The sequence below is a fragment of the Perca fluviatilis genome, chromosome 6 (genome assembly GCF_010015445.1).
Source record: "Perca fluviatilis chromosome 6, GENO_Pfluv_1.0, whole genome shotgun sequence".
NCBI classification, from domain to species: Eukaryota; Metazoa; Chordata; class Actinopteri; order Perciformes; family Percidae; genus Perca; species Perca fluviatilis.
Window position 1 is genome coordinate 10,825,352 of NC_053117.1, and position 27,810 is coordinate 10,853,161.

The 27,810-nt window shown below is 40.7% G+C and overlaps 1 protein-coding gene across 1 annotated transcript in view; it reads right to left on the bottom strand.

Moving 5' to 3' along the window:
* ppm1f (protein phosphatase, Mg2+/Mn2+ dependent, 1F) overlaps nt 1–27,810 on the bottom strand; it is a 160,374-nt gene that overhangs the window by 17,521 nt on the left and 115,043 nt on the right. Inside the window, exon 8 of the mRNA XM_039802348.1 lies at nt 9,926–10,087. Within this exon, the coding sequence (XP_039658282.1) occupies nt 9,926–10,087 (162 nt within the window). The remainder of the gene's footprint in view (nt 1–9,925; nt 10,088–27,810) is intronic.

Consider the following 27,810-nt stretch of genomic DNA (forward strand, 5'->3'; position numbering starts at 1 on the left):
CCATCAACTCGGAGACAAGAGTGCAAAGTCTAACTTGGCTTACCTTAGCTCAAAAAAGAGCAGAAATAACGAAACACACAAGGAGTAAGTTAGGCTAACAAAAACAAAAAAGCTGCTCTCCGCCGCCGCGCAAATAATCATTAAACTTAATTACTTTACGTACCACGATGAAAATGACAAAATGGACCAAAAATAGTTCACTTCAAATAGTCGAGGACCACATGGGTCAAGTTAAGTAGAAGTTACGCTGAGTCCTTTGACAAGTTATCCACAAACTTGTAATGCAGTGACAGTTTCGCTTGAAAACGCAGGGACCTTTTCAGTCCGGCTTCACGGAGAGCTTTCGTGACTGAACTGAAGGCACGTCGCCGAGCTGTCACCTCCGGAGTATAGTCCGGGAAGATGTGAATCCGCTTTCCTTTATATTCCAGAGGAAACTTTTCACGGCTCAAACGAAGGATTAAATCTTTATCCCGATCATTGAGGATCCGTGCAATAATAGTGCGAGGTCTCTGGCCTTCAGAAGGCTTGGGTAGCAGTGCCCGATGAGCTCGATCAACTTTGACAGGCTTATTGAAGTTGTCCCGGCCGAACAGCTCCGTGATCAAATCTGAAATGAACACCGAGGGGCGTCCCCGCTCCTCACCCTCTGTTATTCCCACGAATTTGAGGTTCAACCTGCGAGAGCGTCCTTCCAAGTCATTCAACTTCGTCCAGAGAGATTTATTTTCTGCACACAAATCTTCACACACCTTCTCGACCGCACCGAGGCGTAATTCAGTACCGTTCAGGGCACCTTCCATATCTTCCATTTTTTGTTTAATTCCGGCGTGTTCTGACTGCAAGTTAACCAGCGTGGCATCCAGCGCATCCAAACGAACACTAAGAGCTGTCATCTTGTCTATCAGTTTTTTTAGGCCATCTCCTTGGGCACCGATTGCAGCAAGTATCGCGTTCACATTTCCCTGTGCGATAGAGTCACTTGGATTGGCGTCCTCCTTAATAACTGCAACAGTTTTTGGGGGTTTCCTCGACGCCATTTTGCGCACACCGAGTGAGTTAGTGAGTAGCAAACCCCATACAGGACGTTTCTATGTCAGAATCATGTTCAAGGTGCTTTAAAACAGCTTCTTGCGACGTGTAAAGCTTGTTTCCATCACTAAAATTGCATTACAGTAATTTCCTTCAAGAATCTGTTATAAAGGAAGTTTATGTCAGCATTATTTTCAAGGTGCTTTTAGTGATGGAAACAAGCTTTACACGCCGCATGAAGCCGTTTGGAGCACCTTACACATGATTCTGACATAGAAACTTCTTTTGGAGTTTCTTGAAGGAAATTACTGTAAAGCTATTTTAGCAATGGAAACAAGTTTTACGCCGGAACATCAAGTTAGTTAGCAAGATAGTGCTTATCAAGATGTTTTGATGTCAGAATCATGTTCAACGGTCTCTAAACAGCTTCATGAGGCGTGTAAAGCTTATTTCCATCACTAAAATAGCTTTACAGTAATTTCCTTCAAGAAACTCCTATACAGATATTTCTGTTTCAGAATCATGCTCAAGGGTCTCTAAACAGCTTCTTGCAGCGTGTAAAGCTTGTTTCCATCACTAAAATAGCATTACAGTCATTTCCTTCAAGAATCTCTCATGAAGGAAGTTTCTATGTCAGAATGATGTGTAAGGTGCTCCAAACAGCTTCTTGTGGCGTCTAAAGCTTGTTTCCATCACTAAAATAGCTTGTCAGTCATTTCCTACCAGAAGTGCTTATCAAGATGTTTTTATGTTATAATCATGTTCAAGGTGCTCTATACAGCTTCATGCGGCGTGTAAAGCTTGTTTCCATCACTAAAATAGCTTTACAGTCATTTCCTTCAAGAATCTCTCATGAAGGAAGTTTCTATGTCAGAATCATCTGTACGGTGCTCCAAACAGCTTCTTGTGGCGTCTAAAGATTGTTTCCATACCTGAAATAGCTTGTCAGTCATGTCCTACCAGAAGTTTTTATCAAGATGTTTTTATGTCAGAATCATGTTCAAGGTGCTCTAAACAGCTTCAAGCGGTGTGTAATGCTTGTTTCCATCACTAAAATAGCATTACAGTCATTTCCTTCAAGAATCTCTCATGAAGGAAGTTTCTATGTCAGAATGATGTGTAAGGTGCTCCAAACAGCTTCTTGTGGCGTCTAAAGCTTGTTTCCATCACTAAAATAGCTTTACAGTCATTTCCTTCAAGAATCTCTCATGAAGGAAGTTTCTATGTCAGAATCATGTGTAAGGTGCTCTAAACAGCTTCTTGTATGCGTGTAAAGCTTGTTTCCATCACTAAAATAGCTTTACAGTAATTTCCTACCAGAATTTATCAAGACGGTTTTTATGTCGAATCATGTGTAAGGTGCTCTAAACACTTTTTATGGCCTGTAAAGCTTGTTTCCATCACTAAAATAGCTATTAGTCAGTCTTTCCTTAGAATCTCTTATACAGGACGTTTTTTTATATAATTTTATTTATAACAGTTTTTATACAAACACAAAACAATCAGTTACATAGAATGTATGTAATAAAAAGTATGTTATACATAAAGTAAACAAAAACACAACAACCCCCCCCCCAAACCGCACCAGATAGAAAAAAAAAAATGAATACATAAGCTCAAATATATTTCAACTCTTAGAAAGATGCCTAAGGAAGGGCCCCCAGACTTTATCTACTTTAACAGCTTCTTCCGTAAAGCATGTTTCCATCACTAAAATAGCATTAGTCACTTCCTTCAAGAAACTCTCATAAAGGAAGTTTCTATGTCAGAATCATGTGTAAGGTGCTCCAAACAGCTTCTTGTGGTGTGTAAAGCTTGTTTCCATCACTAAAATAGCATTACAGTAATTTCCTACCAGAAGTGCTTATCAAGATGTTTTTATGTCAGAATCATGTTCATCGGTCTCTAAACAGCTTCTGCAGGCGTGTAAAGCTTGTTTCCATCACTAAAATAGCTTTACAGTCATTTCCTTCAAGAATCTCTTATGAAGGAAGTTTCTATGTCAGAATCATGTGTAAGGTGCTCCAAACAGCTTCTTGTGGCGTCTAAAGCTTGTTTCCATACCTGACATAGCTTGTCAGTCATTTCCTACCAGAAGTGCTTATCAAGATGTTTTGATGTCAGAATCATGTTCAACGGTCTCTAAACAGCTTCATGAGGCGTGTAAAGCTTATTTCCATCACTAAAATAGCTTTACAGTAATTTCCTTCAAGAAACTCCTATACAATTATTTCTGTTTCAGAATCATGCTCAAGGGTCTCTAAACAGCTTCTTGCAGCTGTAAAGCTTGTTTCCATCACTAAAATAGCATTACAGTCATTTCCTTCAAGAATCTCTCATGAAGGAAGTTTCTATGTCAGAATGATGTGTAAGGTGCTCCAAACAGCTTCTTTGGCGGTGCTAAAGCTTGTTTCCATCACTAAAATAGCTTTACAGTCATTTCCTTCAAGAATCTCTCATGAAGGAAGTTTCTATGTCAGAATCATGTGTAAGGTGCTCCAAAAGCTTCTTGTGGTGTGTAAAGCTTGTTTCCATCACTCAAATAGCTTTACAGTAATTTCCTACCAGAATTTCTTATCAAGCTGTTTTTATGTCGGAATCATGTTCAAGGTGCTCTAAACAGCTTCTTCCGTAAAGCATGTTTCCATCACTAAAATAGCATTAGTCATTTCCTTCAAGAAACTCCTATAAAGATATTTCTGTTTCAGAATCATGTTCAAGGGTCTCTAAACAGCTTATTGTGGTGTGTAAAGCTTGATTCATCACTAAAATAGCTTGTCAGTCATTTCCTACCAGAAGTGCTTATCAAGATGTTTTTATGTTAGAATCATGTTCAAGGTGCTGTAAACAGCTTCATGCGGCGTCTAAAGCTTGTTTCCATACCTGAAATAGCTTGTCAGTCATTTCCTACCAGAAGTGCTTATCAAGATGTTTTGATGTCAGAATCATGTTCAACGGTCTCTAAACAGCTTCATGAGGCGTGTAAAGCTTATTTCCATCACTAAAATAGCTTTACAGTAATTTCCTTCAAGAAACTCCTATACAGATATTTCTGTTTCAGAATCATGCTCAAGGGTCTCTAAACAGCTTCTTGCAGCGTGTAAAGCTTGTTTCCATCACTAAAATAGCATTACAGTCATTTCCTTCAAGAATCTCTCATGAAGGAAGTTTCTATGTCAGAATGATGTGTAAGGTGCTCCAAACAGCTTCTTGTGGCGTCTAAAGCTTGTTTCCATCACTCAAATAGCTTTACAGTAATTTCCTACCAGAATTTCTTATCAAGCTGTTTTTATGTCGGAATCATGTTCAAGGTGCTCTAAACAGCTTCTTCCGTAAAGCATGTTTCCATCACTAAAATAGCATTAGTCACTTCCTTCAAGAAACTCTCATAAAGGAAGTTTCTATGTCAGAATCATGTGTAAGGTGCTCCAAACAGCTTCTTGTGGTGTGTAAAGCTTGTTTCCATCACTAAAATAGCTTGTCAGTCATTTCCTACCAGAAGTGCTTATCAAGATGTTTTTATGTTAGAATCATGTTCAAGGTGCTCTATACAGCTTCATGCGGCGTGTAAAGCTTGTTTCCATCACTAAAATAGCTTTACAGTCATTTCCTTCAAGAATCTCTCATGAAGGAAGTTTCTATGTCAGAATCATGTGTAAGGTGCTCCAAACATCTTCATGCGGCGGTAAAGCTTGTTTCCATCACTAAAATAGCATTACAGTCATTTCCTTCAAGAAACTCCTTTAAAGATATTTCTGTTTCAGAATCATGTTCAAGGGTCTCTAAACAGCTTATTGTGGTGTGTAAAGCTTGTTTCATCACTAAAATAGCTTGTCAGTCATTTCCTACCAGAAGTGCTTATCAAGATGTTTTTATGTTAGAATCATGTTCAAGGTGCTCTAAACAGCTTCTTCCGTAAAGCATGTTTCCATCACTAAAATAGCATTAGTCACTTCCTTCAAGAAACTCTCATAAAGGAAGTTTCTATGTCAGAATCATGTGTAAGGTGCTCCAAACAGCTTCTTGTGGTGTGTAAAGCTTGTTTCCATCACTAAAATAGCTTTACAGTAATTTCCTACCAGAAGTGCTTATCAAGATGTTTTTATGTCAGAATCATGTTCATCGGTCTCTAAACAGCTTCTTGCAGCGTGTAAAGCTTGTTTCCATCACTAAAATAGCATTACAGTCATTTCCTTCAAGAATCTCTCATGAAGGAAGTTTCTATGTCAGAATGATGTGTAAGGTGCTCCAAACAGCTTCTTGTGGCGTCTAAAGCTTGTTTCCATCACTAAAATAGCTTTACAGTCATTTCCTTCAAGAATCTCTCATGAAGGAAGTTTCTATGTCAGAATCATGTGTAAGGTGCTCCAAACAGCTTCTTGTGGTGTGTAAAGCTTAATTCCATCACTCAAATAGCTTTACAGTAATTTCCCATAGAATTTCTTATCAAGCTGTTTTTATGTCGGAATCATGTTCAAGGTGCTCTAAACAGCTTCTTCCGCGAAAGCATGTTTCCATCACTAAAATAGCATTAGTCACTTCCTTCAAGAAACTCTCATAAAGGAAGTTTCTATGTCAGAATCATGTGTAAGGTGCTCCAAACAGCTTCTTGTGGTGTGTAAAGCTTGTTTCCATCACTAAAATAGCTTGTCAGTCATTTCCTACCAGAAGTGCTTATCAAGATGTTTTTATGTTAGAATCATGTTCAAGGTGCTCTATACAGCTTCATGCGGCGTGTAAAGCTTGTTTCCATCACTAAAATAGCTTTACAGTCATTTCCTTCAAGAATCTCTCATGAAGGAAGTTTCTATGTCAGAATCATGTGTAAGGTGCTCCAAACATCTTCATGCGGCGGTAAAGCTTGTTTCCATCACTAAAATAGCATTACAGCAATTTCCTACCAGAATTTCTTTATCAAGATGTTTTATGTCGGAATCATGTTCAAGGTGCTCTAAACAGCTTCTTTGCGGCGTAAAGCATGTTTCCATCACTAAAATAGCGCATTAGTCATTTCCTTCAAGAAACTCTCATAAAGGAAGTTTCTATGTCAGAATCATGTGTAAGGTGCTCCAAACAGCTTCTGCGGGGTGTAATAAAGCTTGTTTCCATCACTAAAATAGCTTTACAGTAATTTCCTACCAGAAGTGCTTATCAAGATGTTTTTATGTCAGAATCATGTTCATCGGTCTCTAAACAGCTTCTTGAAGCGTAGTAAGCTTGTTTCCATCACTAAAATAGCATTACAGTCATTTCCTTCAAGAATCTCTCATGAAGGAAGTTTCTATGTCAGAATGATGTGTAAGGTGCCTACAACAGCTTCTTGTATGCGTCTAAAGCTTGTTTCCATCACTAACATAGCTTTACAGTCATTTCCTTCAAGAATCTCTCATGAAGGAAGTTTCTATGTCAGAATCATGTGTAAGGTGCTCCAAACAGCTTCTTGTGGTGTGTAAAGCTTAATTCCATCACTCAAATAGCTTTACAGTAATTTCCTACCAGAATTTCTTATCAAGCTGTTTTTATGTCGGAATCATGTTCAAGGTGCTCTAAACAGCTTCTTCCGTAAAGCATGTTTCCATCACTAAAATAGCATTAGTCACTTCCTTCAAGAAACTCTCATAAAGGAAGTTTCTATGTCAGAATCATGTGTAAGGTGCTCCAAACAGCTTCTTGTGGTGTGTAAAGCTTGTTTCCATCACTAAAATAGCTTTACAGTAATTTCCTACCAGAAGTGCTTATCAAGATGTTTTTATGTCAGAATCATGTTCATCGGTCTCTAAACAGCTTCTTGCAGCGTGTAAAGCTTGTTTCCATCACTAAAATAGCATTACAGTCATTTCCTTCAAGAATCTCTCATGAAGGAAGTTTCTATGTCAGAATGATGTGTAAGGTGCTCCAAACAGCTTCTTGTGGCGTCTAAAGCTTGTTTCCATCACTAACATAGCTTTACAGTCATTTCCTTCAAGAATCTCTCATGAAGGAAGTTTCTATGTCAGAATCATGTGTAAGGTGCTCCAAACAGCTTCTTGTGGTGTGTAAAGCTTAATTCCATCACTCAAATAGCTTTACAGTAATTTCCTACCAGAATTTCTTATCAAGCTGTTTTTATGTCGGAATCATGTTCAAGGTGCTCTAAACAGCTTCTTCCGTAAAGCATGTTTCCATCACTAAAATAGCATTAGTCACTTCCTTCAAGAAACTCTCATAAAGGAAGTTTCTATGTCAGAATCATGTGTAAGGTGCTCCAAACAGCTTCTTGTGGTGTGTAAAGCTTGTTTCCATCACTAAAATAGCTTGTCAGTCATTTCCTACCAGAAGTGCTTATCAAGATGTTTTTATGTTAGAATCATGTTCAAGGTGCTCTATACAGCTTCATGCGGCGTGTAAAGCTTGTTTCCATCACTAAAATAGCTTTACAGTCATTTCCTTCAAGAATCTCTCATGAAGGAAGTTTCTATGTCAGAATCATGTGTAAGGTGCTCCAAACATCTTCATGCGGCGGTAAAGCTTGTTTCCATCACTAAAATAGCATTACAGTAATTTCCTACCAGAAGTGCTTATCAAGATGTTTTTATGTCAGAATCATGTTCATCGGTCTCTAAACAGCTTCATGAGGCGTGTAAAGCTTGTTTCCATCACTAAAATAGCTTTACAGTCATTTCCTTCAAGAATCTCTCATGAAGGAAGTTTCTATGTCAGAATCATGTGTAAGGTGCTCCAAACAGCTTCTTGTGGCGTCTAAAGCTTGTTTCCATACCTGAAATAGCTTGTCAGTCATTTCCTACCAGAAGTGCTTATCAAGATGTTTTGATGTCAGAATCATGTTCAACGGTCTCTAAACAGCTTCATGAGGCGTGTAAAGCTTATTTCCATCACTAAAATAGCTTTACAGTAATTTCCTTCAAGAAACTCCTATACAATTATTTCTGTTTCAGAATCATGCTCAAGGGTCTCTAAACAGCTTCTTGCAGCGTGTAAAGCTTGTTTCCATCACTAAAATAGCATTACAGTCATTTCCTTCAAGAATCTCTCATGAAGGAAGTTTCTATGTCAGAATGATGTGTAAGGTGCTCCAAACAGCTTCTTGTGGCGTCTAAAGCTTGTTTCCATCACTAACATAGCTTTACAGTCATTTCCTTCAAGAATCTCTCATGAAGGAAGTTTCTATGTCAGAATCATGTGTAAGGTGCTCCAAACAGCTTCTTGTGGTGTGTAAAGCTTTAATCCATCACTCAAATAGCTTTACAGTAATTTCCTACCAGAATTTCTTATCAAGCTGTTTTTATGTCGGAATCATGTTCAAGGTGCTCTAAACAGCTTCTTCCGTAAAGCATGTTTCCATCACTAAAATAGCATTAGTCACTTCCTTCAAGAAACTCTCATAAAGGAAGTTTCTATGTCAGAATCATGTGTAAGGTGCTCCAAACAGCTTCTTGTGGTGTGTAAAGCTTGTTTCCATCACTAAAATAGCTTGTCAGTCATTTCCTACCAGAAGTGCTTATCAAGATGTTTTTATGTTAGAATCATGTTCAAGGTGCTCTATACAGCTTCATGCGGCGTGTAAAGCTTGTTTCCATCACTAAAATAGCTTTACAGTCATTTCCTTCAAGAATCTCTCATGAAGGAAGTTTCTATGTCAGAATCATGTGTAAGGTGCTCCAAACATCTTCATGCGGCGGTAAAGCTTGTTTCCATCACTAAAATAGCATTACAGTAATTTCCTACCAGAAGTGCTTATCAAGATGTTTTTATGTCAGAATCATGTTCATCGGTCTCTAAACAGCTTCTTGCAGCGTGTAAAGCTTGTTTCCATCACTAAAATAGCATTACAGTCATTTCCTTCAAGAATCTCTCATGAAGGAAGTTTCTATGTCAGAATGATGTGTAAGGTGCTCCATACAGCTTCTTGTGGCGTCTAAAGCTTGTTTCCATCACTAACATAGCTTTACAGTCATTTCCTTCAAGAATCTCTCATGAAGGAAGTTTCTATGTCAGAATGATGTGTAAGGTGCTCCAAACAGCTTCTTGTGGCGTCTAAAGCTTGTTTCCATACCTGAAATAGCTTGTCAGTCATTTCCTACCAGAAGTGCTTATCAAGATGTTTTATGTTAGAATCATGTTCAAGGTGCTCTATACAGCTTCATGCGGCGTGTAAAGCTTGTTTCCATCACTAAAATAGCTTTACAGTCATTTCCTTCAAGAATCTCTCATGAAGGAAGTTTCTATGTCAGAATCATGTGTAAGGTGCTCCAAACATCTTCATGCGGCGGTAAAGCTTGTTTCCATCACTAAAATAGCATTACAGTCATTTCCTTCAAGAAACTCCTTTAAAGATATTTCTGTTTCAGAATCATGTTCAAGGGTCTCTAAACAGCTTATTGTGGTGTGTAAAGCTTGTTTCATCACTAAAATAGCTTGTCAGTCATTTCCTACCAGAAGTGCTTATCAAGATGTTTTTATGTTAGAATCATGTTCAAGGTGCTGTAAACAGCTTCATGCGGCGTGTAAAGCTTGTTTCCATCCCTAAAATAGCTTTACAGTCAATTCCTTCAAGAATCTCTTATAAAGGAAATTTATGTCAGAAATGATTCTGACAAGGAACGCCTCTAAAGATGTTTCTGTTTCAGAATCATGTTGTTGCTGCCTTCTCTGTCAGCCTCTGCCCCTTCACAGACCCGCTGAGCTGGAGCTCTGTCAGGATATCACACACGAGCTGCGCTATGCAGGACTTTAGAAAGAACAAAGTTTGGAAGTTTTTCAAGGATATTGAAAATGAACCATGGTCGTAAATGCAGTGTTCCAGACTGCATTTACGGTTACTGTTGAGCGACTCTCAGTCCAGCAGTGTCCTCAGACTGTTCCAGCAGAGCGTCTGTCCTGCCCTCGGGGTCACAAGACAGATGGAGTGCATCCAAGACCATATGAGGGACCTCTGAAGGTTTGACTGCATCAAAAAAGCCATCACACGCTAGCAGCAAATAGTCCTCGTCTCCGCACAGCTGGGTTGTTGAGCAGTCTGCATCTCCAGAGACATAGGGCTTCTGGTCAAAGTCACCTGGAGGAGGAATGTGGATGTGTGGTTAGTAGCTTAGCTAAACGGAGCAGCACTGCAATATACTGACTCAATACAGATTGTTTCGTTAGAATAGCCTACTGGCCCAGATAAAAGTGTTTAGAACGAGTATATCTCCAAAATGTACCTCCCCAAAAACATCCTTGCACCCAATCAGGTCCTTTGTTTCATCAAACTTTACAATTTATGATATCAATGTTTGTTCTTGTAATACAACAATATTAGTTGTGTTATATATTGGTAACCTACTTACCCCATAACCTGTACAAACAAACGTTTTTTAAAATCTATTGACATTGGTTTTAAATAACACATTCTTTTCTGTTTTCATTCTCATTGCTTTTAATTCGGCCGTTGATACCAATTATTACCTTATCAGTGATACAGAATATTACAAAATCATTACAACAGACATATCTATAATATAAGATGTGATTAAGAACTGTTAAAAAATAAATAAAAATACTGTCAAGCAACATGTTCCACATTAACACTTTTACCATTTACATGCCAAGCTTATGTAGTTAGTTTTGTCACATTAGTGCTCCTTTAAAAACACTGATGCCTCTCGGTGATCCCTATGTAACTTTGTTCATGAATAAAGTGCAGAATTAGAGATTCAACAAATTGGAATTAGAGATTCAACAAACTGTATCATTTCATATTGGTTGCAAAATGTAGTGACTTACCAAATCATTTCATGCACGGTACACAGTGTAAAATGCTCTCAATAGTCATTCTGCTTGGCATTACTGATATCAGTTCTTGAAGGCTTATAGGCATTTTGTAAACTAAAGTTGACAATAGCTACTAGAAATATTTAATTTTCATCTGGGAAAACTGAAAGTCCACTGAAACACAGCACAGAAAAAGGCATTTTCGAGGTGGGAGAAAACTTAAACACATATCTACAATGGTGTGTATCCTTTAACATTCAAATAATCCCAAACTAATTGACACAGTCTGCAGGATATCTGACAGCTTGGGAATGAAAAAGAAAAGTCAGGCAGTAGCTTGGCACAGTAGTGTTGGGGCAGCAAACCTCCTTCTTTACTGCTGTGGTGCATCTTGCGAGGAGTCCTGAGTAGCTCGTGCAGGTCCTGTACTGGAGTTTTGAGCCAGCAGCTGCTGCGGTGGTCGCAGAAACACCAGCATCACTGTGATGTTATCACCTGAACCGGCTGCCTCAGCGTGACCTACCAACTGTTGAGCGACTCTCAGTCCAGCAGTGTCCTCAGACTGTTCCAGCAGAGCGTCTGTCCTGCCCTCGGGGTCACAAGACAGATGGAGTGCATCCAAGACCATATGAGGGACCTCTGAAGGTTTGACTGCATCAAAAAAGCCATCACACGCTAGCAGCAAAAATATCCTCGTCTCCGCACCAGCTGGGTTGTTGAGCAGTCTGCATCTCCAGAGACATAGGGCTTCTGGTCAAAGTCACCTGGAGGAGGAATGTGGATGTGTGGTTAGTAGCTTTAGCTAAATGGAGCAGCACTGCAATACACTGACTCAATCCTAATGGTTTATTAATTAAACCAACAGGCAGATTGTTTGGTTAGTATTAATATCACAAGCTATCTTACACCAGAGAACCTGAGAAAGAGATGTCATTCTTTTGCAAATTGCAGTTTAAATTGCAGTACAAAAATAAAATAATTAAATTCGCCAATTATGAACCACACACTCAAATGTTAGTCTTGAGGAGCTGGAGCATTTCATTTATTCATAGACAAACTGAAACCTACACTGAACTACCATCTTTAAAATTCACTATTTATTAGGGCGCAAGCTCAAACCCAGTTAACCGCATGGAGCAATAATGGACACTTGTTAAATAAACATGACAATAGCCCCCTCTCCATGTAAAGTCAGTCCTGTTTTCATGTCCAGGGACTGTCAGTGAAGAATATAATGGACACTTTGTAAACTACAAAGCTTTCTTCTCTCACCTAATTATCTCTTATTGCACATAAGACGTCCTGTTGAAAAATGTGCAACTGTACATTATATTATATATACATTATATATACTTATATTGGTTATAATTTATCCAGCCATAATAACACTGTATAGTTGCAACATATCTTGTTGTGCATGGTATTCTATTATAATATGGGGGGCGGTTGGTAGATTGGGCCCATATATAAGAGGTTTGCTTCCGTCGGGTTCGACCGCCACATGCGGCCCCTTGATTTATTGAAATGTCAGGCCTATTCTTATTGTTGCATTCTTAGTTCGAATTTCTGAAGGCCTTTGCAATGCTCTGGGGAGTAGCCTAGCATCTTCTCTTATTTTGCCTGATTAGCCGGTGAAATCTAATTTTCCTCGTCTCCACTTATTTACTTATTTTTTATTTTTTGTTTGTATTGTTTTTGCTTTAAGAAACAACTTACATTTTACTTACTATTATGGTACGGTAATGAGTTTGCCTTACATGGTGCGTCTTTTCTACTTAGTGATTATGTTCATGTCCCAATATGGGGTTACAATGATTGATTGATGATGATGATGATGCTGGCCAATGTTATTTTTATTTTACTATATAGGCTATCTTTTTTCTTCTTTTCTTCTCTTCCTCCTTCCAAATCTTTTGCTTTTCCCCCCATTAAATAGTGATTATTAAAGGACAATTCTGGGCAACGATAATCTCACGAGACCAAGGCGGCCGCAGTTCTGAGACGCAGGTAGCGCAGTTGCTTTTCACCAACTGCAAGAGCCAGGCGGACGCAGGCGGACCCAGTGCATGCTGGGAAACGCCGGCCTCTCAGCTGATCGAACAGCTGATTGGTTCAGAATCGACTTAACATGACGTTTTATATAAACTTTTTATTGATTTTGAATCGGAGGGATTTTAACTGCTATTTGTCTGATTTAAAGGCTTAATCTGTACAGAACACATGTTGTGTGGCTGATAGTTACGTTTAGAAGTCAGAGAGACTAAATCTGTTCAGATTACGGATCAACTACAGTCTGTTGGTAATTAAAATCAGCAACAGATCACATGTAGAGAATTTTGACAGCTAATCTTTCATAATAAAATCAACTGGAGATTGTGTAGGAGCTGATATATGGGTCTGATAACATTTTATTAAATCGGAATCGGACCCGAACGGACCACAGTGTTTATGTCACTTCCTGTTCAGCCTGAAGGCTGCTGGAGTCAGCTGGAAAACTGTCCGACTTGAGAGCGGACTTTTGTCACCTCCCGCTCCTGCCGCCTTCGCTCTCGCTCTACTTTACAGGCGAGGCGCAGTTCATCTCGAACGAGCCTAATGGCCGTTGGGTTTTTTGGTGGGGTGTTAAGTCCCATCAATGCTGTCAATACTACCGCATCGTATTCCGTCCTTCACAATAAAATTACATGCTTCAACAACTCTGAACTATGCAATAAAGCTCCTTAATTTCCAGTACGGTAAAAATAGAAACTTTTTAGTGGAAAAGATCGTCACCGGCGCCCATACTTCTCTTCCTCATCAAAGTCACTTCCATATCCTAATAAGAGATCTAAATGTCCACGCATATTATAGGAAAATTCATAGTAGATTGTTAGATGGGTATGGATCAATTCTGCTAACATTTTTGGTAAAGATCGCAAACGCAAGTACTGCGAAAAGACCGGAAGGTGCGTCAGGTTGGACGTGTCCGAATATGGCCAATAGCAGCGAGTGGTGTCCGAACGTGGACTAGCACACCCCGGTCTTTCTGCCTCACTCCCCCGGCGCAGAGAGACTCAGTCGGGATGACAGCTGACAACAGCCCCGGGACATATAGTTAACTAGCTAGTTACCGTTAGCCACCAGTCAGCTATCAGCCAGCTACTTTCATTACAGCAACCCCCGGCCAGAACTTATCTCCAGTGCCTTGCTTCCCCACTAACACAGAACGTTTAGGGAACGTTGGGGAACGTTAGTTTTTCATTCCGTTGACCGCCATTTTGTTTTTACGTCACTTGACAGCGAATAACTTTACATCTGAAGCGTTTAAAGACTCTATTTGTCCATTGTTTATTTCTAAAGAAACAGGAAACTGTATAAAAGGCTCCATTACCTTGTACCTCACGTTATGATTCCGTAGCAGATGTTTTTGTGAAAATAGGCTAACGATTAAATATAACCACACGAACTTACTGTCGCATAGTCGAAAAATTACTGTACGGGCCGGGAGAAGCCAAGAAGCCAAGCTCGCAGTCAATCGGGTGGGCGTGGAGGCATGCAGTCAAGTGAGAAGGTGAAGCCCATAGAGAGTTTATGAAAAGCATCAGAACAAAATATTTCAGCTTTATTGGGGGAATGCTGTTCTACAGCATTCCACCTATTGTTATTCGATTTTATTTATTGGGGGAATGCTGTTCTACAGCATTCCACCTATTGTTATTCCATAAAGACTTAACTATTGTTGTTTGTCGCCATTTTTTATTTGTTTATCTCTTCCTTGCCTTCAACTTGTATACTTCTTTCAGTTAAAACCATTCAACTTTTTCTAAATGTTCAGTTTTTTCAGCTATCGATGGACTTCCAACTTTTTCTACCCATTTATAATTTTAATTTATTTTTAACATCTTTTTTTAACATTAGTCAATGAGATAGCCTTTCAAATCCTTCTTCTGTTTAAAATAATCTCCTCCCGCATATTCTTTCCACCTACAGATCTTGATTCCTCCAAAATTTAAACTGTTCACAAAATATTCAGCTATTCGGGTCTACTTTTCAGGGTTGATATCTCTTTACAATTTTTGTGAAAAAGCCTTTGCTTAGTGATCATTTCAGGAAATTTTATCGATTAAACAGTGTGTATTGCGCTGCTTAGAGTGATGATGTCATCATCCAGAGTGTGAAGCTTCAAAAAAATTATCTTTGTCCCCGTTCTTAAAATTGTTCTCACGCCCAATAATCTCTACTTGTCATACAGAATTTATACATCAAACGTAGGTAAGTTGGTTCAGTTTTGCAGTACCTGCTCAGTTTTGTGATACTTTACTTTATTGGTTGAGCTCAAATGACAAGCTGTTCATATCGCTTCCATTGGCCTTCCAATGATCAAACTCATGGGATATTTCCCAAACACTGAATCCAACCAATTTCTTAAATCGCTGATATGCCCACATTTTCAAGTTTATCCATATACATTTTAAGTACCAGATAATGCCTTCACAAAGCGGCCTTGTGGTGCTCAGGATCACGCCATTTGGACTTCTGATAGTAGTTAAGTGGTGTTGCCACAGGCGTTGTTTGAGAGCTCGCCTCTCAGTGTCTCTCAATAGCTGCAGCAATGTTAACAGCTGACAGATGTTCAGCAGGACAGCTCAAGTAGCTTGATTACAGACATCAAAGCAAGTTTATAAACATTCCCAGGCCATGGTTACCATGACAACACTTCACAGACACACACCCAGATACTCACAGACAGTAATATGAACAGTAGTTGATCCACCGCGATGATCCGATCTCCGATTTGGTTCTTTTCTGCTCCTCCGTTAGTTTTTCAACGCGGGAAGGAGGTTTCTGAAATCACAGTCAAAGAGGGTTTTAGATTTGAAAAACTTGTGCCTTAAAGTAAAAAACAACTTCGTCTAGATGATGAAATGCAGCTCCAATGTTGATTTATTTTATTTGTTTATTGTTGTTGCTTTTAACATTTCATTTATTATGGATGTTTTTAAAGTTGGGAGTTTGAGCGTAAATGGAGCTAGGAATGTCATTAAAAGAGCCAGCATTTATGAAACCATGAGAATGAAACACATTGATGTTTTATTTCTACAAGGAACTCACAGTGACAGCACCGCGCAGGCCGGCTGGAGGAGAGAATGGGAAGGGGAAGCCATCCTGAGCCATGGCTCCTCTCTGAGTGGAGGAGTGGGCTTCCTCTTCTCCAGAACTTTCTCTCCGGTCTCACTGGAGGTCCAGCATTTTATCGAGGGAGGCTGCTTTTAGTCAAAGCTCAGTTTGATGATTTTACAGCTGTTTTTATTAACCTGTATGCCCCAACAACCGGTGCAGAGAGAAAGATCTTTTTAGAAAGGTAGGTGGGGTTTTAAATGATTGTGCATGGAGGATTTTTTATTCTTGGGTGGGGATTTTAACTGTACTGCAAATGCTCTTTTAGATCGTAACCATGCAAGAGCCGTCCAGCTTCCCAGCATGCTCTGGGGACTGGTCTCCACCTATGGCCTAGTGGATGTATGGAGAGGAAGGATGCATGCAGACTGCGACAGTACCACATGGTCCCACCTCAGAGAGAGAGTAGGATCTCCTCAACCAGACTTGATCCTTATTTATTGTTTTAAACAACATTTTAATATTTTTAAAGTGTGCTGCAATATTGTGTTTCCTGCTGTTTTTACTGATCACTCTTTGGTTTTCTGTCATGTTTTTATAAAGAGATGTGAAACCCGAAAAGTGCCTATTAGCATTTTAACTTCGGTTTTAGCGACTGAAAAATTTTAGAGAGGTCCTTATTTATTTTGGGATATTTTTAGACAGAGAAAGGGGTGATTTTAGCAGTCTTAGGCAGTGGTGGGACCATGGTAAGACAGAATTAAGCTTTTATGTCAACAGCACACCCTCAGCGTCTGCATTGACATCACCAGATCTATGCGGGACCTGGAGAGTGATATAGTGGAACTAAGAAGTTAAGTGAGTCCACAGGAGATCGAGGGACATTTTTGAGTCCTCAAAATCAAAGCTAGCTTTACTAGACCTGCTGGACGTTAAAGTACAGGGTGCTACTGGTCAGGTCCCGTTCAGACCACTCCTCTAGGAGATGGATGCTCCCCTCTAGCTTCTTCTTGGCCTGGAGAGAGGAAAAGAATGGGCAGGGCCGGGTGAAATCCACACACTGCTCTCAGACACAGGGCAGGGGAGATCATGGAGCCGAGGCAGATCAGAAGGGGGAGCTGTAGGGTTTACTCCTCTCTGTACTCTAGTGAGTATGAGGAGCAGGGAGGCTCTACGAGGAGGAGTTCCTGAGTGAGCTACCTCAGGTCTCTTTGCGGAGACCAACTCCTGTCTTGAGGCACCCATTCAACTACAGGAGGTCCAGCTGCCCTGCACGAGTATGCAGGGGAGGCGTGCCCCAGGCATTGATGGCCTCACAGGTGAGTTTTAAAAGCCTTCTGGGACATCTTTGCACCACGATATTTTAGATGTTTTTTAATGAGAGTCTGGCCTCTGCTCCATGCCCATGTCCTGCCCTTGGGGCAGTTGTTCTGCCTTACTTTGCCAAAAGGGAAACCTCCAGGACATCAAAAACTGGCGCCCTGTGTCTTTGCTGTGTGTGGATTACAAGCTTCTGTCCAAGGTCTTTGCCTCCAGGCTGGGAGAGCTATGGAGCCAGGTCATCCATCGGGACCAGACCTACTGTGTGCCCGGCAGGTCCATGGTGGACAATGTCCCACCTCATTGGAGATGTTTTGGAGGTCTCCAGCTCGTTGGGGTTTTAACACTGGTCTGGTTTCTCTAGACCAGGAAAAGGCTTTGACAGCGTTGAGCACAGCTTCCTCTGAAGAGAAGTAATGGGAGGGTTTGGGTTCAAGCTGGTTTCATAGCCAAGATCAAGGTGTTGTACAGTGAGGTTGAGAGTGTGCTGAAGTTGCTTGACGATCTGTGTGCTCCTTTTAGAGTGTGTAGAAGTCCGGCAGGGCTGTACTCTGTCGGGGATGCTCTCGCCTCTCCCTAAACCCCTCCTCTGCAGACCTACACTTTATTGAGGGTCTGATTTTACCTTGGTTTTAGTGACAACATTTGGTTTTATCGGCTTATGCTGATGGCGTCATTGTTTTTATTAAGGGCCAGCATGAGTTGGACATTTTAGAAAACACTGTTTTGGGTTTTAATATTTTATCTGCAGCGAGGGTGAACTGGCAAAAAAGTAGCCCCTCCGCTGTTGGTCAATAGCATGGCCGGTCTCCGGTTCTCCCCAAGACCTGTGGTCTGGGGAAAGGGGCGGTTTTAATATCTCGGTCTGTTCCTCGGTACTGAGGGTGTAGTGCTTGGAGGAGAAACTGGGAGACCGTCATGGAAAAAATTGACAATAAAATGAACAAATGGAAGTGGCTACTCCCTCAAGATGTCTTATAGAGGTCGAGTTTAGTTCTGAATAATCTGGTTGCATCCTTTTTGTGGCACCGTTTAGCTTGTGTGGACCCCCGTCCAGGTCTACTAGCTCAGATACAGTGAAAAATGGTGGATTTTTGGGGGGGGTCTACACTGGGTGCCACAGGGGTGCTGTTTTTACCAAGGGAGGGGGACGGGCCTTGTCCACCTGGCCAGCAGACTGACCACTTTCAAGGCTTCGGAGTTTTTACCAAAGTTTTTGACAGGGCCGCTGACTTGGTGTGGGGGAGGCGTGACCAGCTGTATCCTCAGACATGTGAGTAAACTGGGGCTGGATGCTGCTCTGTTCTTAACTGATCCTAAATTTTAAAAGTTAAGTGGGTTTCCTCCCTTTTTATCAGGGGGGTTTTTAAATGCGTGGGGCCCTTTTTAACTGTACATTGAATGATGGGTCTGACTCTCTGCACTGGTTGTTGAAGGAGCAGCTGGTCAGCGGGGAGCAGACTGGACATCTGCAGCCAGGGGTGCCGGGCTGCTGGCAGCCCCTGAACCCGATCCAGGACCCTGAGCCTGCAGCAGCTGGGTTGAGGAGCAGGGCCTGGCCTACTGCTCGGGGGCGGGGGCTCTGGGCTCTCTCCTGGGTCTGACCTCCATCCGGGTGCGCTGCTTGAATCCTCAACCTATGGACCCAGAAGCTGAGTGGAGAGAGGGAGGCTCCTCATAGGTGCGGCGGAGGGAGACTATGCAAACCCCACAGACCCGTTCCCAGAGGTCTACATAGGCCCAGAGTTTGGAGAGGGGCCGACCCCACTGCCCCTGTCAGTAGCCGAGGCAGCTCACCCTGCGGACGAGCAAGGGACCTCTACCAGAACTGTGTAGAACCATCAATAAAAGGACTGAGTGGCAGACCCCCACTGTCTGGAATGATGACAGGCTGGGGGGCATCCTTGTCCCCAGTGGAGGGTTTTATACAAGCCTCCCCTCAAAAAGGGACCGCTGACCTCAGTGGAGGATTCTACATGGTGCTGTCGCCTCCAATGCTTTATCTCTGTTCTTAACCCGACTGTTCTTAGCCAGTGCCTGTTCTGTAACCTAGAGACTGTCTACCACATGTTCACTGAGTGTAAGAGACTCACTGAGTTCTTCTCTCTTTTAGCATTGGTTTTAGTCTTTGCAGTAGTTTTTACTGAGGATTTTTTTATGGGGCTGTGTTAAACTTGCAGCTCTCTCCTTTCAGGTGACCAAAATGGCTATTTTTTACAGAAGAACAGGGTGGAGAACAGGGAGGGCGGGACCAGGCTCCACTGCTCTGTACATCAGTCTCTGGTTGTTTAGATTTTTTTCCCTTGTGCTTTTTGTTGGTGTTTTATATTGTTTGTTGTTGGTTGTGTGACTGTTTTCAAGTTTTTGTTTTTTTTTTCTACTGTTTTTTGATAACTTTTTTGCACTTTTTTTTTTGTTTCTTTCTTTTTCTCTCTTCCTTCTTCCTCCTTCTCTTCTCTCTCTTTCTCTCTCCTTCTCTCCTCTCTCTCTTCTCCCTCTCCTTCTCTTCTCTTTCTCCTCTCCTTCTCCTCCCTCTCTCTTTTCCTCTCCTTCCTCCTCTTCTCTTTCTCTTTCTCTCTCTTCTTTCTCCATCCCTCTTTCTTTTCTTTGTTTCCACTTTTCCTTTATTCTTCCTTCCTTCCTTTCTATATTCCTATTTTCATTTCTTCTTTCTTTTTCCACCTTCTTCTCACTATTTCTTTTCTTCTTCTCTCTCCTTCTTTCCTCCATCCATCTGTCCTCTCTCCTTCTTTCCTCCATCCCCCTTCTCCCTCTTCTCTCTGTTTTTTTCTCTCTCCATCCCTCCTTCTCCCTTTTCTCTTTCCTCTCTCTCTCTCTCTCTTCTCTCTCTCTTTCTTCTCTCTTCTTTCCTCTTCTTCTCCTCTCTTCTCTGTTTCTTTTTTCTTTCTCTCTCTCCCTTCTCTCTCTTTTCCTCTCTCTCTTCTCTCCTCCTCCCTCCTCTCCCTCCTTTCCTCTCTCTATCCTTCCTCCTTCCTCTCTCCTTCCTCTCTCTCTTTTTTCTCTCCTTCTCTCTCTCTCCTTCCCCTCCTGTCTCTTTCTTTTCTCTCTCTCTCTCTCCATTCTCTCTCTTTTTCTTCTTTCTGTTTCCACTTTTCTCTATTCTTCCTTCCTTCATCTCTACTTTCTATTTTGTCTTTTTCCTTCTTTTCCTTTTTCTCACTATTTCCTTTCTTGTTTTCTCTCTCTCCTTTCTCCATCCTTCTCCTCCCTCTGTCTCTTTTTCTCTTTTCTTTCTCTCTCTCTATTTCCTCTCTTTTCCTCTCTGCCTCTCCCTCCTTCTCCTCTCTCTCTGCTCTCTCTCTTTCTCTTTCTCTCTTCTTTCCTCCCTCCTCTGTCTCTCTCTCTCTTTTTCTCTCTCCTTCTCTCTCCCCTTCTCCCTCCTCTATCTCTCTGTTTCTCTTTCTTTCTCTCTCTCTCCTTTTCTCTCTTTTTTTTTCTCTCTGTCTCTCTCCCTCCTCTTCTCCTCTCTCTCTCTCTCCTTCTCTCTCCTTTCTCTCTTCTCTGTCTCTTTCTCTTTTTCTCTCTCCTTCCTCTCTCTCCATTCTCCTTCTCCCTCTCTCTCCTCTCTCCTTCCTCTTCCTCTCTCTTCTCTCCTTTTTCTCTCTCTCCTTCTCCCCTTCTCCCTCTCTTTCTCTTTCTCTCTCTTTTTTCTCTTTTCTTTCTCTCCTTCTCTTTCTCTCTCTTCTCCTTCTCCTCCTCTTTTTCGTTTCTCCTTTTTCTTTCTTTTTCATTTTTCTATTCTCACTGTTCTTCTTTTTCTCTCTCTCTCCTTCTTTCTCCATCCGCCTCTGTCTCTTTTCTCTCATTTCCTCCTCCTCTCTCTCTGTTTGTCTTTCTCTCTCCACTCCTTCTCCTTTCTCTCTGTCCTCTCTCCATCCTCCTCTCTTCTCTCTGTCTCTCTCTTTTTTTTTTTTCCTCTTTTTCTATCCCCCTTCTCCCTCCTCTCTATCTCTCTGTTTCTCTTTTCTTTCTCTCTCTCTCCTGTGTCTCTCTTTTTCTCTCTCTCTGTCCTCCTCCATCCTTCTCCTCCCTCTCTCTGTCCTCTCTCCCTCCTTCTCCATCCATCTCTCTCTGTCTCTCTCTCTTTTTCTCTCTCTCTCCCTTCTCTCTCATCCCTCTCCTCCCTCCTCTCCCTGTCTCTTTCTCTTTTTTTCTCTCTCCCTCTCCCTCCTCCTCCTCCCTCTCTTGCTTTCTTTGTGTTGGCCCAGTTTCCACTTTTTTCAACTATTCTTCAGCTTCACTTAGGACTCCTAATGTTCTACATATTTTGTCATTTTTCACTTTTAGCCCTCTAACGTTTCCACTTTTCAACTATTCTCATTATTTCAACTTCTTCTTACAGATTTCAGCCTATTCAACCAGTTCTTAGCTTTAGCAGTTCAGCTATTCAGCATTCCCCATGCTTTTCATCGGGAATGCATTTTTCTAGTTTTATTTTATTTCCCTCTTCCGTGCGTTTTTTGGCTCTCTGTAACTTCTGCATACTTTCACCCTATTTAAAACCATTCAACTTTTCAAATGTTCAACTCTTTCAGCTAATGATGGGACTTCTTCAAATTCTTTTTCTACTATTTATACTTTTTAAAATTTTAAGCTTTTTAACACTTTTTTAACATTAAGTCAATGAGAGCAGGGTTCAACTCCTTAAAATCTTCTTCTGCTTCAAAATGTATCTCCTCCTACATTCTTCCACCTACATCATTGATTCAAACTTTAAACTGTTCACAAAATATTCGCGCTATCTGGGGTCTACTTTTCAGGTTGATATATTTTACAGTTTTTGTGAAGAATCTGTTTAAGTTTAGTGATTATTTCATGAAATTTTATCGATTAAACAGGGTGTGTATTGCGTTTGCTAGAGTGGATGACATCACAGCTAGAGGGTGAAGCTTCGAAAAAATTATCTTAGTTCCTTGTCTGTAAACTGCTCTCACGCCCGCAATATCTACTTGTCATACACAATTTATACATCAAAACGTAGGTAGTTTTGTCTAGTTTCAGAAGATCTGCTCAGTTATGCAATACGTCTCATACTTTTGGCTCAGCGAACTTCCAAATGACAAGATATCCATTTCTTTCTTCATTGGCTCCAATGTTAAAACTCGTGGATATTTCCCAGCGAAACACTGAACGAACCACTTTTTGAAATCGCTGATATGACCACATTTTTACGTTTATCCATATAAATTTTATACCGATACGTTCACAAAGGCCTTGTGGTGCTCAGGATCACGTCATTTGACTGATAGCAGTTATCGTATTTCCACTGTGAGGCTTTGTTTGAGAGCTCGCTCTCAGGGACTCTGAATAGCTGAAGCACAGCACAGCTGACAGATTCAGCAGGTGTTGCTCATCAACTTGATTACAGACATCAAATCATGTTTATAAACATATCCACTGGCCTATAACTATTCTCACTATTTCAACTTCTTCTTACAGATTTCAGCTATTCATCCAGTTAGCTTTAGCAGTTCAGCTATTCAGCATTCCCACGCATTTTCCGCAGGAAATGCATTTTCTAGTTTTATTTCCCTCTTCCGTACGTTTTTTGGCTCTCTGTAACGTCTGCATACTTTCACCTATTTAAACCATTCAACTTTTCAAATGTTCAGCTCTTTCAGCTAATGATGGGACTTCTTCAACTTTTTTTCTACTATTTATACTTTTTAAAATTTTAAGCTTTTTAACACTTTTTTTTAACATTAAAGTCAATGAGAGCAGGGTTCAACTCCTTAAAATCTTCTTCTGCTTCAAAATGAATCTCCTCCTACATTCTTCCACCTACATACGTGATTCAAACTTTAAACTGTTCACAAAATATTCAGCTATCTGGGGTCTACTTTTCAGGTTGATATATTTTACAGTTTTTGTGAAAAATCTGTTTAAGTTTAGTGATTATTTCATGAAATTTTATCGATTAAACAGGGTGTGTATTGCGTTTGCTAGAGTGGATGACATCACAGCTAGAGGGTGAACACACAGACACACAGACACACACACACACGCAAGCACACACAGACACACACGCAAGCACACACAGACAGACAAACACCTACACACACACACACAGCACGCACACACAAAGACACACACAGAGACACAGACACACAAACACACACACAGACAGACACACACATGCAGACATACACAGACACACATACACAAAGCATGTTTATAAACACGTCACAGACACTTAGTAGCCATGACAACCCTTTCATAGACAGTCCCAGTTTTTTCACCTAATATATTTCACATCTCATCTCAGCTAGATTGATGCTTTTTCGTTCTATGCAGTGTATATATCTGATAATAAAAATATTTCTTCTTTCAGCCTTTTCAACTTTTCAACAGTACATGCTAACTTTTTCAACAAATTTCTCTCCATCCGCAGCAATGTTAAAACTCGTGGATATTTTCCAGCAAAACACTGAACGAACCACTTTTTGAAATCGCTGATATGACCACATTTTTACGTTTATCCATATAAATTTTATACCGATACGTTCACAAAGGCCTTGTGGTGCTCAGGATCACGTCATTTGACTGATAGTAGTTATCGTATTTCCACTGTGAAGCTTTGTTTGAGAGCTCGCTCTCAGGGAATCTGAATAGCTGAAGCACAGCACAGCTGACAGATTCAGCAGGTGTTGCTCATCAACTTGATTACAGACATCAAAGCAAGTTTATAAACATATCCACTGGCCATTCGTTACCATGACAACACTTTCACAGACACACCCAGATACTACAGGCAGTAATATGAACAGTAGTCTATACAGATACTACAGGCAGTAATATGAACAGTAGTCTATACAGATACTACAGGCAGTAATATGAACAGTACTCTATACAGATACTACAGGCAGTAATATGTCTGTATCCCTCCCTCCCTACTTCTTTTTCTTTTGTCTCCCTCACTCCCTCTCTATCTCCTTCCCTCCCTCTCTGTCTCTCTCCCTCCCTCCATCTCTCTCTTTCCCTCTCTCTCTCTCTGTCTCTTTTTCTTTACCTCTGCCTCTCTCTCTATCTCTTTCTCTTTTTCTCTCTCTCTCCTTCTCTCTTCATCTCTCCTTCTCCCTCCCTCTCTTCCCCCCTCTCTTCCTTTCTCTCTCCATCTCTTTCTTTCCCTCTCTCTCCCTCTCTCTCTTTCTTTCTCTTTCTCTCTCTTTGTCTCTCCCTCTCAGACCTCACAATGTTCTACATATTTTGTCATTTTTCAACTTTTGAAGCCAACAGTTCAGTTTAGCGTCAACTTTTAGCTTTTTAATGAAATTCATACTTCTTAAAACGATTTCCACTTTTTCTACTACTCTCACTACTTCAACTACTACAAACATTCACTGGCCCGTCGTTACCATGACAACAGATACACACCCAGATACTACAGGCAGGAATATGAACTTTAGTCTGTCTTCTCTCTTCTATTCTCTTGTTCTGGTCGGTCTGTCTTCTCTCGCTCCCTATCCTCTCTCTCTCTTTTTCTCTCTATCCCACTCTCTTTCCCTCTCTCTCTCTCCTCTTTCTCTCTCTTTGTCTCTCCCTCTCTCTCCTTCTCTTTCTCTCTTTGTCTTTCCCTCTCTCTCTCTCATCTCCCCCTCTCTCTCTCCCCCTCTCTTTCATCCCCCTCTCTCTCTCTCTCCCTGTCCCCTCTCTCTCTCTCTGTCTATCTTTCTTTCCCTCTCTCTCTCTCCTTTCCTCTCTATCCCTCTCTTTCTCTCTTGTTTGTTCTATGCAATGGATATAGCTGATAATAAGTCTTTTTAGTCAATTTATTGAAACTTCCACTTTTGACAGTTTTACAGTTTAGCTTACCGCTTTTCTACAAATGTATTTCAAGAAATTATTTTATTATTATAAATCATATTATATTTTATTAGTGGTGTTCAACTTTTCAATGAAATTCATATTTATTGAACGAATTTCCACTTTTTCAACTTTTCTTCAGCTTCAGCTATAGACCTCACAATGTTCTACATATTTTGTCATTTTTCACCTTTTATAGCCAACAATTCAGTTTAGCGTTAACTTTGAACTTTTTAACGATTTCCACTTTTTCAACTATTCTCACTACTTCAACTTCTTCTTACGGATTTCAGCTATTCAACCGGTTTAGCTTTAGCAATTCAGCTATTCAGCATTCCCACGCATTTTCTGCAGGAAATGCATTTTCTAGTTCTTTTTCTTATTATTCCCTCTTCCGTACGTTTTTTGGCTCTCTGTAACTTCTGCATACTTTCACCTATTTAAACCATTCAACTTTTCAAATGTTCAGCTCTTTCAGCTAATGATGGGACTTCTTCAACTTTTTTTCTACTATTTATACTTTTTAAAATTTTAAGCTTTTTAACACTTTTTTTTAACATTAAAATCAATGAGAGCAGCCTTCAACTGCTTCAAATCCTCTTCTGCTTCAAAATGTGTCTCCTCCTACATTCTTCCACCTACAGACGTGATTCAAAATTTAAACTGTTCACAAAATATTCAGCTATTCGGGGTCTACTTTTCAGGTTGATATCTTTTACAATGTTTGTGAAAAAGCCTTTTAAGTTTAGTGATCATTTCAGGAAATTTTATCGATTAAACAGAGTGTGTATTGCGCTGCTTAGAGTGGATGACATCATAGCTAGAGGGTGAAGCTTTGAAAAAATTATCTTTGTCCCTGCTCAATAAATTGTTCTCATGCCCACAATCTCTACTTGTCATACAGCATTTATACATCAAAACGTAGGTATTTTTGTCTAGTTTCAGAAAATCTGCTCAGTTTTGTGATACGCCTTTTACTTTTGGCTGGTTGAGCTTCCAAATGACAAGTTGTCCATATCGTTCTCCATTGGCTCCAATGATCAAACTCGTGGATATTTCCCAGCGAAACACTGAACGAACCACTTTCTTAAATCGCTGATATGCCCACATTTTTAAGTTTATCCATATAAATTTTATACCGATACGTTCACAAAGGCCTTGTGGTGCTCAGGATCACGTCATTTGACTGATAGCAGTTATGGTGTTGCCACAGTGAGGCGTTGTTTGAGAGCTCGCTCTCAGTGTCTCTCAATAGCTGCAGCACAGCACAGCTGACAGATTCAGCAGGTGACAGGCTCGTTAGCTTGATTACAGACATCAAAGCAAGTTTATAAACATTCCCAGGCCATGGTTACCATGACAACACTTTCACAGACACACACCCAGATACTACAGACAGTAATATGAACAGTAGTCTGTGGTCTTCCACTTCTCTCTGACTGTCTTCTCTCTCCCCCTCTCTATCTCTCTGTTTCTCTTTTCTTTCTCTCTCTCCACCTGTTTCTCTCTCTGTCCTCTCTCCATCCCTCCCTCTCTCTCTGTCTCTCTCTCTCTCTCTTTTTCTCTCTCTCTCCTTCTTTCTCCATCCCGCCTTCTCCCTCCCTCTCTATCTCTCTGTTTCTCTTTTCTTTCTCTCTCTCTCTCCCTGTTTCTCTCTATTTTTTCTCTCTCTCTGTCTTCTCTCCATCCCTCCCTCTCTCTCTGTCTCTCTCTCTCTCTTTTTCTCTCTCTCTCCTTCTCTCTCATCCGCCTTCTCCTCCTCTCCCTGTCTCTTTCTCTTTTCTCTCTCTCTCTCCTTCTTTCTCCGATCCACCTTCTCCCTCCCTCTCTATCTCTCTGTTTCTCTTTTCTTTCTCTCTCTCTCCCCCTGTTTCTCTCTCTTTTCTCTCTCCATCCCTCCTTCTCCCTCTCTCTCTGTCCTCTCTCCATCCCTCCCTCTCTCTCTCTGTCTCTCTCTTTTCTCTCTCTCCTTTCTCCATCCCGCCTTCTCCCTCCCTCTCTATCTCTCTGTTTCTCTTTTCTTTCTCTCTCTCTCCCTGTTTCTTTCTCTTTTCTCTCTCTCTGTCCTCTCTCCATCCCTCCTTCTCCCTCCCTCTCTCTGTTCTCTCTCCATCCCTCCTTCTCCCTCCATCTCTCTTTTTCTCTCTCTCTCCTTCTCTCTCATCCCACCTTCTCCCTCCCTCTCTCCCTGTCTCTTTCTCTTTTTCTCTCTCTCTTCTTCTTTCTCCATCCCTCCTCCCTCCCTCTCTTACTTTCTTTAACTTATTGAACCAATTTCCACTTTTTCAACTATTCTTCAGCTTCAGCTAAAGACTTCACAATGTTCTACATATTTTGTCATTTTTCAGCTTTTAAAGCCAACAATTTAGCGTCAACTTTGAACTTTTTAACGATTTCCACTTTTTCAACTATTCTCTCTACTTCAATTCTTCTTACAGATTTCAGCTATTCAACCAGTTAGCTTTAGCAGTTCAGCTATTCAGCATTCCCACGCATTTTCCGCAGGAAATGCATTTTCTAGTTGGGGGAATGCTGTTCTACAGCATTCCCCCAACTAGAACTATTGTTATTGTTATTCGTTTTATTATTATTGGGGGAATGCTGTTCTACAGCATTCCACCTATTGTTACTCGGTTCTTTATTTATTGGGGGAATGCTGTTTTACAGCATTCCACCTATTGTTATCCTGTTCTTTATTTTTCTGCTTATTATTATTCCGTACGTTTTTTGGCTCTCCGTAACTTCTGCATACTTTCACCTATTCAAACCATTCAACTTTTCAAATGT